This window comes from Coturnix japonica, chromosome 14 (genome assembly GCF_054131305.1).
Source record: "Coturnix japonica strain WE chromosome 14, WE-NBRP24, whole genome shotgun sequence".
In the NCBI taxonomy this organism is placed as follows: Eukaryota; Metazoa; Chordata; class Aves; order Galliformes; family Phasianidae; genus Coturnix; species Coturnix japonica.
Genome location: NC_140676.1, coordinates 12651439 through 12668919, shown reverse-complemented (window position 1 = coordinate 12668919; position 17481 = coordinate 12651439). Strand labels below are relative to the sequence as shown.

The 17481-nt window shown below is 37.1% G+C and overlaps 1 protein-coding gene across 3 annotated transcripts in view; it reads left to right on the top strand.

Moving 5' to 3' along the window:
* Positions 1–17481, top strand: part of ADAM10 (ADAM metallopeptidase domain 10) — a 42676-nt gene that overhangs the window by 14228 nt on the left and 10967 nt on the right. For 2 of the 3 annotated variants that reach the window (XM_015872402.2, XM_085515666.1), the window contains exons 3-8: positions 4295–4413; positions 5371–5529; positions 12697–12800; positions 14167–14316; positions 15526–15618; positions 16189–16372. In XM_015872402.2, coding sequence (XP_015727888.2) covers positions 4295–4413; positions 5371–5529; positions 12697–12800; positions 14167–14316; positions 15526–15618; positions 16189–16372 — 809 coding nt within the window. The remainder of the gene's footprint in view (positions 1–4294; positions 4414–5370; positions 5530–12696; positions 12801–14166; positions 14317–15525; positions 15619–16188; positions 16373–17481) is intronic. The other variant, XM_015872403.2, reaches the window with a different exon arrangement.

The following is a 17481-nucleotide window of genomic DNA, read 5'->3' as shown; positions in this document are numbered from 1 at the left end:
TCAGTGACAAATTGTTTAAGATGAGGTCTGCGTTTCCAAAGATAAGATCTTCTGGAATAACAAGTTTAGCAGGTCTGTCTTCTGGAGAACTGGGAAGAAATCACTGGCAATCAGAAACACGACTACGGAGGCATTAAAGACAGACCTTAGCTGCAAGCATTCTAGTTGGGGTTGCTCCCTGTTCTTATGCTACAGATACTGTTGTGTATTTTTAGCATAAATACTTAACAAAGGACAATTCCCTCTGTCTGCATATGGGTGGTTATTAGAAAGAGAAGCCCAGAGACTCACCTGCTGTTTCAGGTATTTTCTTTAGTACTGGTAGAGGGACCTGGGAAATTGTCAATTAAATGATGATGAAATACATTGTGTGTGCTTAATAGTAAGTGAAAACAGTGTAAAATAAGTATGTCATTAAGAGTAGATAGAGCTTTCAAACGAAACCCACCAAAACACCTCGTACCCTTTTTGCACACTGCCTTTTATATCTTTCTTCTTTAGTTTTGGAAAGCAGTATGCAGGCTTCCATCAGTATCCTAATCTATCAAATGTCCCATCATGGTGAAATTGCTGACGTTAGAAGGTAACTCATAATCAAAATAAACTGAATAAACAGTCACATAGCCTTCATATAGAAATTTGTATTAAAAAAAACACAAACCTGCTTTCTCTGTGATTGGAGCACAGAATTGCAATAACTGGAGCCCATGGGGAAGCTACTGTTTTCTAACTAAACATGACACTATCAGCTTGTTTTCTTCATTTATCATTGCGTACGTGTGAGTCTGACGGAACCGGGCTGAACCAACCCGTAAACTGTTGACATCTCCCTGAGGTGAACTAAGGGAACATCTGTGTCCTGATAGTCTTTAAGGTGCTGCAACTAATGAGTAAGGCATGGGAAAATTTGGCTTTTAACAAAGTTGATTATATGACAGTGTGAACATTTTTACCAAAACTACTGGCTTCAACCAAAGAAGCAGCCATGCAGTAACTAAAGACTGCATTGTTATGCTATCAGTTACCAGTTACATGTAAGACAGAGCAGCAACAGGAGAGGTCAAATCTTGCTCCTAATTGACTTATTTCTGTCCTGGTCAGTCCTACTGCTGTGAAATGTCTTATGCAAGTTAGTAGGTGTGAAAAAAGCATTATTTTTTTCTGGAAATAATTGCCTTCTGCCTGGTATCTCACTAGCCTAGGGAATACTAGACTACCATGATCAGAATGCTAACACAGAGCTCTATGCACACAACAGAGATAGCAGCTACAAAAAATACCCCACAAACACCTTTTGATGCCTGTTACTTACTCTACTCTGGCTAGTTTTGGGAACCACGTTGATTAAATGGTATGGAGAGATCAGTGGTTCTTCTCTGGGACCTCCTGTCCATGGAAGAATTCATCAAGTTGTGGATGTAAACAGGGAAAGAAAACAGAGACTCTTCTGTGTGGAGGTTTTGTGCCAGCCATATCTTTGTTTGATGCAGTCATTTCAATTTGGAGTTTCCCCAGCTATAAACTGGCATCTTCTTTCAGTGTAATTAATTTGTCATTTTTAAAAAGCATATTGGCTATTAGAAGTAGCAATTTCTCCTGTATCTTTTTTAATTGAGATTTTTGTAGTGGTATTCATTGAAGCATAACAGCAAAGTGACCTTTTGCATTTCTGAGAGAAATGCTGGGTATTGTTTTTTTCTTTGGAAGCCTACTAACTTCACCACAGAAATGTCATCTTAGCCATATTAGGTGCTCTTGGTTGGGATTACCGAATGTTTCAGCTCACCACTGGCACAGAATGGTAGACTTAATGGAGGAGAGCAATTCTAAAGTGTTGAAGGTCTCTGGTGAATTAACTTCAGTTCAGACATACTTGAAGAGAGTCTGATCCTTCCTCGGTAACTATGGGGAACTTGGTCACAGGGAAAACACAAACTGAAGTGCATTTCAAACCCTTTGAAGGTACTGAGCAGGGTGTTACGGAGTGAGTGAAACTTCTTGAGGTGCTTGAGTGAGTCTCTTTTAGCTCTTATTGCTGGTCTTGTTTTTTCTGCCTTTTCCAATTTCTGTTTTGAAGAACCACACAATATGGTTTAGCTTCTCGTTTGTTTGTTTTTCCTGTCTCCTAGAAAAATGCACTGCATATTCTTTACTGGGATGCTTATGCATGTTATTGTCAGCTCTTAATGGAAAATTATGATGATTTAAGTCTGTAGGTGATAATATAACAGTAGCTGTATGTTGTAGGCCTTGCTAAGTGGATGTGAGTAGATTTTTCCTGCTTGCATTCTTCAGCGAGTGATTCTAATATTCACATGCATCTGTACTGAATCATTTCTTCGTTTTAACAGGAAAATCTGCCCAGTTAAATTACATCCGTGTTGAAACTATCATATGGGCACTGGCAGTCCTGGCTGTAAGCCTGAGCATCTCAAGGAGTTGCTGAAGTAATCTTCCACATCTGCCTGCCGCATCTCACAATTTCCTAACCTTGTGGGAGATGCTCTCCTCTGGTGGTGCATTAGTGCTGAAGCTTCTTGCAAGTTTCATTTTCACTGTGGCAGCAATAATAGACAGAGGTAGTTTGATTGTGAAGCAGTGTTTGCATTGTGGAACAGTCAGCATGAGTCTCTAAAGAGCCCATACCATGTTTAAAGTATAGGCATGGCTTTTTCCCATCTTGAATTTTGTGTCTTAGCATACAGTTCTGAAATATTTATTCCCGTAGTGTCGTTATAATATAATGTGCAAGTGAAAATAGAAGATATATTTTGCGTATGTTTCAGATGCACTAAAAAGTGGTTATTTTTAATTGAATTTACACTGCAGCCACTATGTTTATTGGTTATTCCTCTTTTAGTGCAAATGACCGCTAGCTTTCACTGTGGGAAGTCAGCTCCATCATTAGTATGAGAGACTGTTTGCTCATTGGTTTGGATGAAGACTCTGTCAGAGAGAGATTCTCAACTTACCAAAGCTGCTTTATAATGTTGCAGATCTGTGACACAACTATACTGCTTCACTTTTCATGGTTGTGCAAAGAGACTTAATAGAAGAACTTGAAGACTGTAAATTGTAATGACTGAGTTTGATCAGATTCACTGATGAATAGTTGAACAGTTTAAAAGGATGCTAAATGAAATTATGAAGGAATGGTTGTTACAAGTGTGAATTCGTACATTTAAATTGTTACCTGACTTTGCTGAAGTTTTTGTGCAAAGATAAATATTCTATATGAAGACTAGAAGGGATTTGTGCCAAAGAACTTAGTGAGTGGAGTTATTTCCATAGTAATGCATATAATTCAGCTATTTCTTTCCTTATGAATGTTTGAGTTTCAGGTGAAACAGTAATTAGCTTGCTTACATTTTGTTTACATTTTATGTAGGTTGCTCTGAAAGTAATGCCTCTTATTTATTTCCATGGGAACTCCAACTGTTAGGAAAAGCATAATAACATCATTTGAGAGAACAAATTTGCAGCTATAAAACACTCTTTTGACAGAGCCACCATCATTAGCTGTGTGTTTTTGCCAGCACTGCACAAGATCCTGAATGCCGTGCTCATAGGGATTTCCACCAGTGCAGGTTGACCCACTCTTGCCTCTGCTGAAGTGAGCCACCCACTGCCTCACATCCACTGTTTGGTTCCCATACGTGTTGAGCAAGTGTCGATGAATGTCAGTGGGTGCCATTTTTTCTGCATAGAGGAATTGAGTTTCACACCTTTGCTTTGTCCATGCTTCCATGTCAGAGGCCATTCTGTCAGACTGCCCCTCTGATGCCATCTGTTGCATGGCAACAAAATGTAGTGGAATATTAGTGGGGAGTGTTCAGCCTCTGCTGCCAACATCTGCCTTGATGCTGTGGACCAACACAGTGAAATAGGAGTTGCTGCTTTTGGGGCAGCCCTGGTACTTACTTATTGGCCATGAAAATAAAATAAGCTGATAGTTCTTGTTTATTCTGCTTCTCAGTTGTCTGATGAGAAAAAGAAATCCCCTTTAGTTACATCTGTGTCTGGAGGAATCAGGGCAAGTCAAAGTCACCATTTTAGATTTAAAACCCTTCTTACATCTTGTAGATTCAACTACTTTTACCAAAAGCATCAAAATAGTCTTGCTTGAGCAAATCTTCCTGGGCTATAGTCTTAATTCCTGTACAGTATAAATATTTTATATAGATAAAATTCACAAATTCTGTAAATTTGCCTGTGTGAGAACATTGGTTAGAAGTACTTCATGCTTTTGTAGTTGAAGCTTAAAGGCAGTTTACTATCTCTTTTTTCATTTTAGACAATTCAACCTTCGAATGAAGAGAGATACATCTCTTTTTAGTGAGGATTTTAAATTAGAAACATCAAACGAAGTAATCGATTATGATACCTCCCATATTTACACTGGACACATTTATGGTAAGTACAAAACACTCTAAAATGAATTAAAATCCAGTCATTGTAAAACAGGAGTTTTATAGTATGTGCAGAAAATGTATATCCAAATTATTAGGTTATCTTCATTATTAAGCTTCAATAATGCATCTAAATAAAATACCCTTTTATCCTCTAACGAGTCATACTTTAATGATTATTTTCACATAATACTTAACTGTATGTCCATAGGCATTGAAATTAAACTCTGTGAACTTACTGTTTGTAGAATTAGTCTGATATAAATATATATTTTAAAAGTTTCATTCAAAAAATAAATGAAACAGATCAGGTACTGTTGTTAGTTAAAGGAATTGAAGGGTTGTGAATGTCTCAAACATGTATTCAATCCATCCCACATTTAACATAGCTACAGTTTTAAGAAAGCTATGTGTGAAAAGAAAAATGAGTGTCTTGAAACAGAATTTTTCCTTTGAAAGCTTTCAGAATTCAGTGTACGCTTAGTGTTTTTTTATAATTGAATGAATAGATGTATAAAAATAGCACTTGAATATGAGATTAAATGCTGCATGTCTGACACCCTTAAGATATGGAGCTGAATTCTCCACTGCATGCCTCTTCAACTTGTCCTTTATGCATCTGATTCATGCTGAAAACTTCAGAGCTGTTAAACATAGGAACTATGATTTTGGGGCAACTGCTCTTCTTACTGTTGAATACTGTTAATCTTTGAAATTTCAGACACATTTTTCTCTAAAAACATTTTACTCCTGTAATACACTATATTACTACTTTATAGTTCATAAGTTTGAAGCAGCTGGGGACTGCTTCACAGCGAGGATCATTATGCCTTTATCATTATGCTTAGTGCTGTCTGATTATTAACACCTTGCATAGAGTGTATGCTTGAAGTTTGCACAGTATTGAATTCCTTTAGAAGGGCTGTTTTTTTTTATTAAAGGCCCTTTTTGTCCTTAACAGGTGAGCAGGGAAGTTTTAGCCATGGGTCTGTTATTGATGGAAGATTTGAAGGATTCATCCAAACTCACAGTGGGACCTTTTATATTGAGCCAGCAGAGAGATATATTAAGGACAGAACTCTACCGTTCCATTCTGTCATCTATCATGAAGATGATATAAGTGAGTACTTCGTTCTCATGCTACAGCTGAAATAATTTTTTTTCTATTAAATGTCAAAAACTATAAGCCATTTGTATGCATCGAGTGAGACTTTGGCTTGCATGTGACAGAGTGAATCATGCTGTCCTGGAGTGATTTATATAAAGTTATTGTGTGAAAGAAATTTTTGACAAGCCCAAGTGAGTTTTCCTTATTCTGGCAATTTAAGAAATTCTTAATAGTCAGGTTTAAGTGCACAAGCAGTGTATTTTCTGCAGTGGATGCATTTTATTGTTGCTTTGAAAAATGCGTCCTTAAAATGCCCTGTCCTGATCGCTCTTTCTTGTGACCTGATAAATAAAAGGTAATTTAAGTTCTAGTTATTATGCACTAAAAAACAGCTAATAAAGGTGGTGCTGGTGAAAAATAAAAGCTTCACCTGTGTGTGTGCGTTCAGAGGTCTTCAAATAGCTCATTAGCAGATGCAGTGTATGTCCTGTTTTCAAAAGTTCTGCTGGGTGTTAAAGCTGATGGAAATGTTCAGGGAAATACTACTGAAGTAGTATAGCCCCATTAGCCTAACTTTGAATGTAAGTGCACATAAACTTATTATGTTCTCAGAACTGATGTATCAGATTTCTTCACTTTACCTAGCTTTGTACATATGATGTGTCTATAGCTGGTTCAAATAAAAACACATATTTGAGTGAATGCAGCTACTGAACTTGATGTACATTTTGAACACCACTTGTTTTCTGACTACCTAGATGTGCATCTTCCTGCTACTTACAAGACTAGTAATTGAGAATAAAGTAACTAGTGGGCAAGTGAGAACACTGATGTCTCTGATAGCAGCTAATGGAAGAAACCAAACTTCACTTTGAGGGAGGAAATAATTTGATTTCATGAAAATGACTGTCTTACAGAAGTTGATGTAAATGGTTTACTTGAAAGCTGGAAAAAGCTAATAATGAACTTGGCTCGTAGTATTTTATTGAAGTGGATGGAGTAGGAAATATGCCTTTTTGTTTATTTTGATGGCAGTATACTGCCTCACTGTTTTAGTCCTTGAATCTAGTGTTATCAAAGCCTTCAGATAGAAATGAAATGAAATCAGATTATCAGAGATGTCTCAATCTATCCCAGAGAATCACATTTAAGGAGCAGCATAATAAGGCTTCCGTATCACCAAAAGAACGAGCATCGCTGCTTACTCAGTGTGGCTGAAAATAGCCCATCGTGGTGCTAATTCTAAGAAGTGCTATTAGAAAATGTGCCACTCTGGTTAGTTGCTGTGGGTATGGAGTCAGACACGCATGCCTTCTGATCACACAGCTTAGGATGCTTTGCATTGCTAGCCCAGACACCTCTGTTATTGCTGTGGTCTGAAATACCTGAAGTGTACAGGTGCTTCTTTTGTTTTCTGAGTAGTGCTTTTGAGACCATTTTTATGCCTTTCATCAGAGCTATTTTTGCACTGAACTTCAGCTAAAAAAAAAAAAAAAAAAAAAAAAAAGATGACTTTACATCTTTTAGGCTTTAAAAATGAAGGCAGCCATTCCCATCTGTTACTGTATTAACTTAAGCTCGCTCTTGTGAAATAGAGGCAAACTTTTAGTGTCTTACACAGGACAAAGACAACAAAAATGCTCACATTACTAATCCAGGAGAGAGGGGGAGGGGTGGAATCTTTGCTTTTATTTGGGATGTTTTTTGGTCAGGAGCATTTTAGCCTTTTGAAACAATATGCTTTTTAGTGCCTTTCAGAAATCACAATGCAACATATGATTAGCATCTCAATGAAGTCTTATTCAGTAGTTAAACAAAAGGTTTTTTTGTAAATGGGGATTATATTGTCAACTTTATAAGGCAGCTTTTGTCTATGTTACAGTGGATATGGTGGAAGGCAGCCTTCTATTCATTACTTGAAACACAACTTGAATGATTTCAGTTTCTAAACCACTCCTGATCAAACAGTTTTGTAATCTAGTGCGAGAAAGATGTAAACTGCTATTTTCATTAAGATGTTTTGGAGGCTGTTTTCTTTAAGAGTTAAGGTTTCATTGGGACTTCATTTACTTTAATTGAATCCTGCATGCTGTAAATGTATTTCTGAGTTCATACTGTGAAATAGAAAACTAGTTGCATATTTTACTCAGATCAACAGTAGACAGGAATGCCTGTTCCGAACTTCAGGAAAATGAGATCTGTCATTTAATTCTCTGTTTAATTCTCTGTGTTCTTGGAGGAATTCCACAACTGAGAACAGAAAGTAAAGGATTTTGTAGTTCTGTGTCATGTCTGCTGAATTAACTGCCCATTGCAGACTGTGTTTTATTTGAGAACTTGATTTGTTTGGGCTTTTTTCGTATTGTGGTTGCCAATATTGTAATGAAGGTTTACTTGGCAGTTTTCATGGGATCTGTGTGACAGACTGCCTATGAAAAAAAAACCCATACAACAACCCTTCATACAGATTTCCCTCTTTCTGCTTAAATTTGATCTTTAGTTCTGTCAGTGTTGCTCTTGCTAGTATTGGTGAGATCTGTGTGGCTGTTGTAGGACTGAATTTTCACCATGTTCTGTGGAGCGCTGGTGTCACGTCCTTGCCCCAGATGTCTAAATCCAACAAGTAGTTAACCTAAATAATCTGCAGGTTATACTGTTTGTTGACAAATAGAAGCAGAAAAGGCAATCAGGAGTCTTTTATGCTTTCTTTCAATACATTTGAGAATCTATAGTTGTGTAAATCATTAATAACCTTTCTGACATCTAGTTAAATAAGAAGGGAATTTAAAAATCTTGTTCTTGCCGCTATTACCGTTATCTTAACACTGTCTCAGATTGTACCAAAACAGAAATTGGAAAACCAAAACCATTTAGCAATAGGGAGGAAGAGAAATGAAGTCTTTGCTTTACCTGAGGATTTTCTTTGGTTAGAGGCCTGATCCTCTAATTCAGTTATTCTTTCATAGACTGTGATGGAAAGTAGGCTGCTTGTGTTTTTCAGTTGAACGTGCCTGGAAGCAGCCCTTCGAATGGCAAGGCATGTGTTTTCTCGTGATCAGTTCATAGGGCTGTGGTGGAGGGGTAACCTAAGAGCCAGCAGAAGTCTGTACTTCTCAAAGCCATGAACAGCACCACAAGAACGTGGGTCAGACTTCTGTCTGCCAGTCATCTGACACGGCGTAGTTCCTGTCTGGCTTCTTCAGCAAGGGTACGTCTGCAGGGGATGGTGGAAATAACATGTCTTGGAAGATGAACAGAGAACAGTGCCTCTCCAGTTTAGGAGACATTCAGCATTTAAATAAGAAAGCTTTGTGTGCAACTTTCTCTGTAAACAAGACATGCTCCCAAGCTGTCCCCTAAATAGCCTTACCTCCTCTTTTTAGCAGAGAGAACTCAAATCTGTCGCTTGAATTTGTTTTTCCCAGCGCATATAAAACCTTGGTTTTGACAATTGCTCTTGCAGAATGTTTAATGTGCGTTTTTAAAAATAATTTTAGTGGTCATGCTTTTGAAGTGTTTGTAACCAGAAGCTACTTTTTGAGGTGGGAAATATTTGTTTGAATTGCAGTCGGTCAATATTGGAAATGTATTAAGGTGTTTCCTAACTTCTTTGGGAAACAAGCAGCAGCAGGAAGACCTCTTAGCTTCTATAATTCACTGGGAGCACTTTTTTCTAGTAGTGTTCTGTCAGCTGTCAGTGCCAGAGAGTATGAATAGAAGTGACATAAAATGGCACTTAGTGCTGATACAAAATATGCTGTGTGGTCATTTTTGCATTTAATTTCTGTGGATTCCTGAAGGTGCCACTTGGAAGAGTTGTTTGGAAGCTATGGTGGATTTGCACAGATGAAGTATGTTGGCAGCAAAGCAGTATTGTCCCTTACTTTCTTATCCTGTCCTTGTGTAATAGGCATTGTATAACATGCTTTTAGCGCAGGGATAAACAGTAATGTGAAAGCAGACAGTGAGAGTTGTATTATATGCTGGAAAATCATTTTTGAAATGAGAATATAGATGGGAAGGGTCATATCTATAATCCTTTGCTCTTGATAGCTCCGGTCTAGCAATGGTAGCCAGGGCACCCAAAAGTGCCAGTCTCAGCAGTGACTGAGCAGTGCTGTTAATTGGGTATAGCAAAGCCAATGTTACACCAAATAGTATCTCAAGTTGGTGCAGGAATGAGGTGGCTTGTAGGAAGCATTTTTGTCTCTCTTGGTTTCTCTGGCCTTGTGCTAGGACTGGCCATACTGGGAGGACTATCATGAGACCAGTTATAAAACAGTACTCATGTGCTGTTAGAATTCAAAATATCGAAAGTTAATATGTAGAAAATAAACAGATATGATTTGAATAAATATAATTGGTATCCACTTGTGTAAAATAATGAAAAGACAAGTTATTTAGTAAGCATAGGATTTTTTTCAAGCTACTAATTACTTTGTATTACTGTAGTTGCTCCTCTGGAGATGGATGTTTCTTATAATTTAAACAGTAATCCCTATTAGAATCCAACTGTGGATGGAAATTGCCTTCCACGCAAAATCAAGATTTTGCTAACAACCTCTTTGGCAAACGCTAATAAAAAGAAATAGGTATATAGTAGGGTTGCTTCTATAAAATTCAGACTTTAAATACACTTTGAACTACAATACTGTATTTGGACACCTTTATGAAAGATAAAGTTCTTTTGCTGGTGTGGTAATGAAGAACATGCAGCTGCAAGGTTTTAGTTGCTCTTAAGCTGAAATTTTAAGTGTACTTATTAAATGAGGCAGTTTCCTACTAAGTGAAGTTTATAATTGCTCTAAAATATTTTTGTGCCTGGAAAAGGATCCAGTTTTTAAAAAAACATGAACTACAATTTATTTAGCCTAATTTGTCATTAACTAGTTTTAGACAGCCACGTGACTTCTTTTAACACGTGTAAAAGTGTGGTTGGGGAGAATTAAGATTGGAAGGCTGCTTTTATTTTTAATCACAGAATCACAGAATTACCCGGGTTGGAAGGGACCTCAAGGATCATGTAGTTCCAACCCCCCTGCCTAGCAGGGCCATCAAACATACACATTTACTAGATCAGGTTGCCCAGGGCCCCGTCCAGCCTGGTCTTGAACACCTCCAAGGACGGGGCATCCACAACCTCACTGGGCAGCCTGTTCCAGGACCTAACCACCCTTCTAGTAAAGAACTTCCCCCTAACATCCAACCTAAATCTTCCCTCCTTCAACTTAAAACCATTTCCCCTAGTCCTGCTATTATCAGCCCTTTCAAAGAGTTTACTCCCCTCCTGGGAGTAAGTTCCCTTCAGGTACTGAAAGGCTGCAATGAGGTCACCCCGCAACCTTCTCTTCTCCAGGCTGAACAAACCCAACTCCCTCAGCCTGTCCTCATAGGGGAGGTGCTCCAGCCCCCTGATCATCTTTGTGGCCCTCCTCTGGACCCTTTCCAAAATCTCCATATCTTTTTTTAATGTATTTGTTCTTTCAAGCTTATCATTGGGTCTATTGAATACAGTCTTTCAATATTTTTGACTGTAGACCTATCTAGAGTATTACAAGGTTACAGTACTTCTATTTGTTTGCTGTTTAGTTTTCCTCAGGTTTCTATGATTGAAGTGTGAAATTCAGAGCTTGCTGACATAGGAAAAGCATCTGAATCAAGTTGGGTTTTGTATATTGAAGTGATTTAGTGGTATCATACAGTATGATGAAGGAAACAGATAAGGAAATCAAAGGTAATTAAATCAGCTTTCAGATGAAGCTGAACCAGAATACGTTCTGCAACAGAGCATGTACCTTGCTCCAGTAGGCAGCAGGTTGGTTTTGGCTTCAGAGAGCCAGAGTTCACGGGGAAATCCCCTGAAATGCATGCACTATGACCATCAGGGCCTCAAACAAACGTTCAGTGTTAGAAATCTGCTCCTAAGAACCTCACCTGTTTACTTGGGTTTTGTGTCTTTGCATGTTCTAGGAAAAAAAAAGTTGGTAATGTTTATACATTCTGATAAAAACTGCACCCGGTTGTGGTGGTGAAACTGGTTTGGCCCACAGAAACTGGTACTGTGTGTATTTGTATACTTGACTCACACAACTTGGCCTCTTGTTATCTCTTTCTGAGGCACCAATTTATAATGCGTTCCAATCTAAAGAGAAACTGAAGAGAGGAGGGAGTGGTGGCAGCAACACCTCTTTCCTTCAGTTCTTGAGGAAGCTTCTGCTAGTGCAGGGTAGTTCTTAAATGCATTACGTGTGCTTCTCAATGAGCTCGTCTGGACTTTGAGCGTATTTATCTCTGATGCATACCCAGGATAGTACTACCACACTGCTGTTAAAAGTGAAACAGTGAACTGTAATAAAGAGGAGATGAAAAGGTTTCTTTTCAGCCTTATTTTACGTTCTCAGTTTTAAATGTTTGTAGTCTTTAATTCTGGGATTTTTTTTTTTTACATGTACACATCTGCATGTGCTCCTGTACACCCTCTTCAGTCACACACTTGTTGTTTACTTTCTGGAATTTAATTAATGTATTTTATTGGCAGCAAAACTGTTATCTCATAATTAATTGTAGAGCTGAGTTTGAAACCAAGGATCGTTGGAATTTCAGTCCTAATGCATTCTTGGTTGACAGGCAAACTATACAAATGCTTTGGAAATTTGGTGAAAGATGAATAAAATTAATACAATCCTTTAAGAAGTCTTAGCAAGACTTCTTAGTTTTAGTTTAGTAAGTAAAACTAATCTTCTCTTATCCAAACCATCTCTGGTATAGCTGATCTCAATTAATAATTTATCATTGAGTTCAGTTTCCCTAGTATTGCTATTGGTTCAAGCTAATCTGTAAAGATGCCCAAATAATAACTCTTGTTCTTATCTCATACATTGCTCACTTCCTATTTTCTTTTGATAGCTTTAAGAAAACTATTTTAAGAAGCAATTGCAGTATTTCTGGTTTGTTAAACTTTAGACTGTATCTTATTCAAAGCAGTGAATGGAAAAAGGCAGCTGCTTGGATCTCAGAATGCTTTCTTCAGAAACTACTTGAGCCTATTAGGTACAAATGGGAGAAGTTGCTGTGATAAAGCTATATTTATTACATTGTTTATATTTATTTTAAAATAGAGGATATTTTGACACTTGCGCATTTCAGTTTGAAACCTCAGCCTGGCTTTCCTCTTTGTAGAATATCCTCATAAATATGGACCACAAGGAGGTTGTGCAGATCATTCAGTATTTGAAAGAATGCAGAAGTACCAGATGACTGGTATAGAAGAACCAACAACAGAGGTACTGCACTGGCTATAATCAACTCTACCGATTAGAAATTGTTGTAATAATTTGCTGTTTCTTTATATGATTTCTTTCCAACTTTTGGTCACAGGTATCATCCCTCTGTGCTGCAAGGAACAGCTGCACAAAAATGATTAACCCAAAATATTCCAATTGTTTCTTCCAATGATGTTTCCAGATTCCTTTCCTTACTGCTTCTGCAGCTTTGATGTGCTGGCTCCTCGTCTTGATGAGTCCCTTGTGGTCTCAGATTTTTTTTAGGCCTTTCAGATGGATTTTTCAGTTGAGCTTATGATGAGGAATATACCTTATTGCAGTTGAGATGGAAGTTTTGAGATCACTTGGTGTGAAAGTAGTATATTTGTTGTTGTGGAGCAGGAATTTTCATGGCTCTTGTGGGACACTTTTAATATGAGTGCTTCCAGTGATAAATGAAGCTGATATGAGTAGGAGGGTCTTAGCAGCAATGCTGCAAGTTTGAGGGAGTTAAGTATGCTGCAGGTTGCCTGTAATAGGAGGTGAGTGGAAGCAACCCGCTTGTCTTTTTCAAGTCTTAGTTTTATGTTTGCCTTCAGTGTTGCACCATTTGTCATGAAATTGGGTTTGGTTTTTTTCAACACTTTCCAACACTAAATTGAGTTCATTTTAGTTTTTACTGTGTTCTGAACATTTTGAACTTTTGCCATCATTTTGTGACATTCAAGATATTCTAACAAAATGATGCATTGTGGTTAGTAAAATAGCATCAGCAATTTCAAGTGTATTTAAATTGTAACTTCAGATATTGAAGACATTATCAACAGTGTGATGCAGTTCAGTGCTATTAAGAATAACATGCTTTCCAAGAAATGTACTTCTAAAAATTGTATAGTGTGTGTTATGAGACCAATGAATGCACATACAGCTCTTAATGAACTTTATTTTGACTTTCTGCTTCTGTTACTGAGGTAACCAAGATAATGACAATATGAAGTAACCTATGTTAGGGAGGACGCATTTACATCGCACAGCAGTATTTTTTTAATCTACAAAGAGTTTTATGATCTTCAGAAGAATTATGAAAAGAAAATGTTTGCAAGATCACATGGATGAGAAAAATGTATTTCAAATTGCCTGCCTTTTATAAGAAAAAAGCCAAAATGCTTGGAAGAATTTGGCCTATCATTAAGACAGATGATGTACTTGAAGACTGACTGTAGTGTATACTCAGTTAAAATCAGGTTTTGTGAAAGATTGCAAGGCAAAGAAAACTAATGAAAATCTGTTCATGTTAATGGTGTGTGTTTAAAAAAGAAATTATTGCTATGTTGAGATCATCTCTTAGATCTACAAATTAACATATTTGTTTCCCGTGTCTATGTAGCAGCCTTCTGAAGAGTCTGACAGCAACGGTCCTCAGATTCTGAGAAAAAAACGTGCCACTCAAGCTGAGAAAAATACTTGTCAGCTGTATATTCAGACTGATCATCTGTTCTATAAGCACTATGGAACAAGGGAAGCTGTAATTGCACAGGTATTTCTAAGCCCTTTGTTTAAACGATAAGCTTTTATTTTGATTATTTCTGACTAATTTTAATTAAATGAGCAGTAATGTACGCAATTAAGTTTCATTTGTTCAGTCACCCTGTCTCTGTTATACAGTCGCTCTGTCATTACTGATGCATTATTTCACTAAAAGTACTCAACATGCTGGTGGAAAAGGTCGCAGATGCTTATGCTCCTTTTAGTTAATAATTACAAGTGCAGTTTATTGAACAGATCTGAGCAAGGCTTGTCTGATTTGATTTTGTATTCTTACTTTATTTCTCCCCTCTCTTACTTAGACAAAACTTCGTGAAGACTTTTGTTCTGTTTGACAACCTGCCAGGCTTTTCTGTTAACACTCATATAGTCTTCTGTTTGAAATTTTAGCTCAAACTACTGTGAGTTAATAGCACCTAGTTGTGTTTCTGTAGTGTCTGGTATAGTGGAAGGTCAGAAAAGCAGCAGTGTAACTAAAGGCGGATGCTTTTCACTTGTCAGTATGCCAGTAATTGGAAAACATTTTTTGTTCACCATTGTTGCTAAAAAATATGTGGAGCTCTTTAATTATACTTCTCTTGAAGTAGAAAATCGCACTGCTATTTACAAATCTGACTTGCACTGATTAACAATCACACTGTACATTTGGAATTGAGTTGAGACACATTTTCCAAAGCTCTGAAGTCACCTTCAAGATCAGGAGTTCAGTGAATTAGTGTTTCTGTTCTCTTGGAAAAGGTAATTGATAAAGTGTTTTCAGATCTGTTTGGCTACCAGAAATGAAAGAATAATGCTCTAATTTTTTTTTTTTTTCCTCCAAACAAACAAACAAACCCACAGTGCTTTGAATACAGTTTTAATTACAGTACTATTTATAGTAACAATGAGCTGAATGGTCATGGCAAGTAGTTATCTGAATTTCTAGTTAATATAATTACGTAAAAATCAATAACTTGACTGCTAAAGGTTTTGCTTTTAGCTGTCATGTTAATGTTGGAAATAAATCACTTTGTAACCTGTTATGTACAATGTTTGCCATCAAGCGTTTGCTTTTAAAAGGCCTGTTAGGACTTACGGTACGTAATAATGTGTATATATAACAAAGCATAGGCTGTGCAGTTGTTGTTATTTAAGATGAGCTGTGGTGTACTGCATGGATCTTTGAACTACAGGTGTTTTGGTGGTTTGTTTTTTTTTACAGATATCCAGCCATGTTAAAGCAATTGACACAATTTACCGCTCCACAGATTTCTCAGGAATCCGTAACATCAGCTTTATGGTGAAACGAATAAGAGTAAGTAATACTGGAAACACTTGCAGCTTCAACTGCATTGCATGGAAGCTGTACTGGTTAAAAACACCTGCTGTGCTTTTAGGTCTGTTCACCTGTTACTGTTTACTGTTAGTATTTAATATGGGTGTCTTTTTTCACTAATGACTTGCTATCCCCTTCATTTGATTTTGGAGTGCGTTGTCAGAAGCATGCTACTTCATTGTTAAGGTGTAGTCAACTCATACCTGAATCAACTTCCTATGTTTCATGTATATATACACGTATATGTGTGTGTGTGGTGTGTGTGTGTGTTTACTATATATATATGTATATATGTTTATAGCTATCAGGATAATTATAAACTTGCAGGTATTGATAAAGTAGAAAAACAAATAAGGAGGATTTTCTGGACGAATGTAATTCTTTACTTTTAGAACTTGTTTTTCTAAACATTAGAGTTGTAGTATGTCATTACCTGTAAATCTTCAGCAGCATCTTCAACTGTTAACATAACAAGGTATTGATAGCAATAAGCCTCTTGGCTGATAGGTACAAATCCAATTATAACAGTGTGTTTCAATTTACTTTTAGATTAACACAACTGTAGATGAGAAGGACTCTTCAAATCCCTTCAGATTTCCTAACATTGGTGTGGAAAAGTTTCTGGAACTGAACTCAGAACAGAATCATGATGATTATTGCTTGGCCTATGTATTTACAGACCGTGATTTTGATGATGGAGTCCTTGGTCTGGCTTGGGTTGGAGCCCCTTCAGGTAATTGTATCCAAACCTTCAACACCGTGATATTAAGAAAGCACTGTACATAGGCTCAAAGCAGAAAAGTAGAAACTTTCACATAAGCTGACAGCAAACAGGCTTTTTATAACCAACTTCTTACACTTTTGGTTTCATATGCTCTTTTTATAATAGAAAAAGGATACCTCACTTCAGTGAGTCTTGATGTTTTCCTGACGAGCAATACCTCAGCAGTAAAGCAGAGCATATTTCTTTCAGTTGACAGAGGTGACATTGGATGGCTTTTTATTTATGACAGGAACAGATGACCAGTAAAGTAACAGAGGAGGCAGAAGCATAGAATAACACTGCAGACTTTAGGTTTCCTAAATAGTATTGGAATACTATTGTATTGAGTAATGGTGGAAGAAAATGTAGCAGCATCTGACCAAAGGTTTAAATTATAACCTTCCTTTTTCTACTGCCATACTTTCCTCTGAAACATGTTAGCTAAAGAGGACTGGAATCTGTGAGAGAAAGTTTTGTGCTGTGACATCTGCTTTTCATTTTAGGAGAGTAAAATGCTCAAATAAGTGTTCATAGAATATTCAGAGTGGAGTAAGTACGTTAGGAGAACATGTGAGTGCTAGTTCTAGTGATTGTGGAAGAGCTGTAGGAAGCATGGTATACAGGTTACCCTTGTAAATAAGAAACTGGGTCTGTGATGATTCATCCAGTGTATACAATGAACAAGCGCTGGGTGAGTTGGAGTGTGAATTCCATAAGCCCTTTTTCCAAAAAGAAGGTTTAACTGGCAAAAAAAAAACCAACAACCAAGTTGCTTTGAGAGATTTTCCTTCTTGATACATGTACTGACATAGATTAAATGGGGTATTTCACTAAAGGAAAATCTTACTTCAGAAAGCAGGGAAATTCCCTGGGAATGGATTGATTTTTTGACACTTTTTTAGGAGTAGAACAGCTGAGTTTTAGAATGTTCACAATATCTCTATGCAAAACTCACAGCAAAATTTGAAGTCAAGTAATAAATTCAAAACTTTTCAAAATAGAGTATGATGCCCTTCAATATTGACCTTCTCAACAAGTCTGATTAACTCGCACATCAAAACCATTTTCAGCTTTAGATT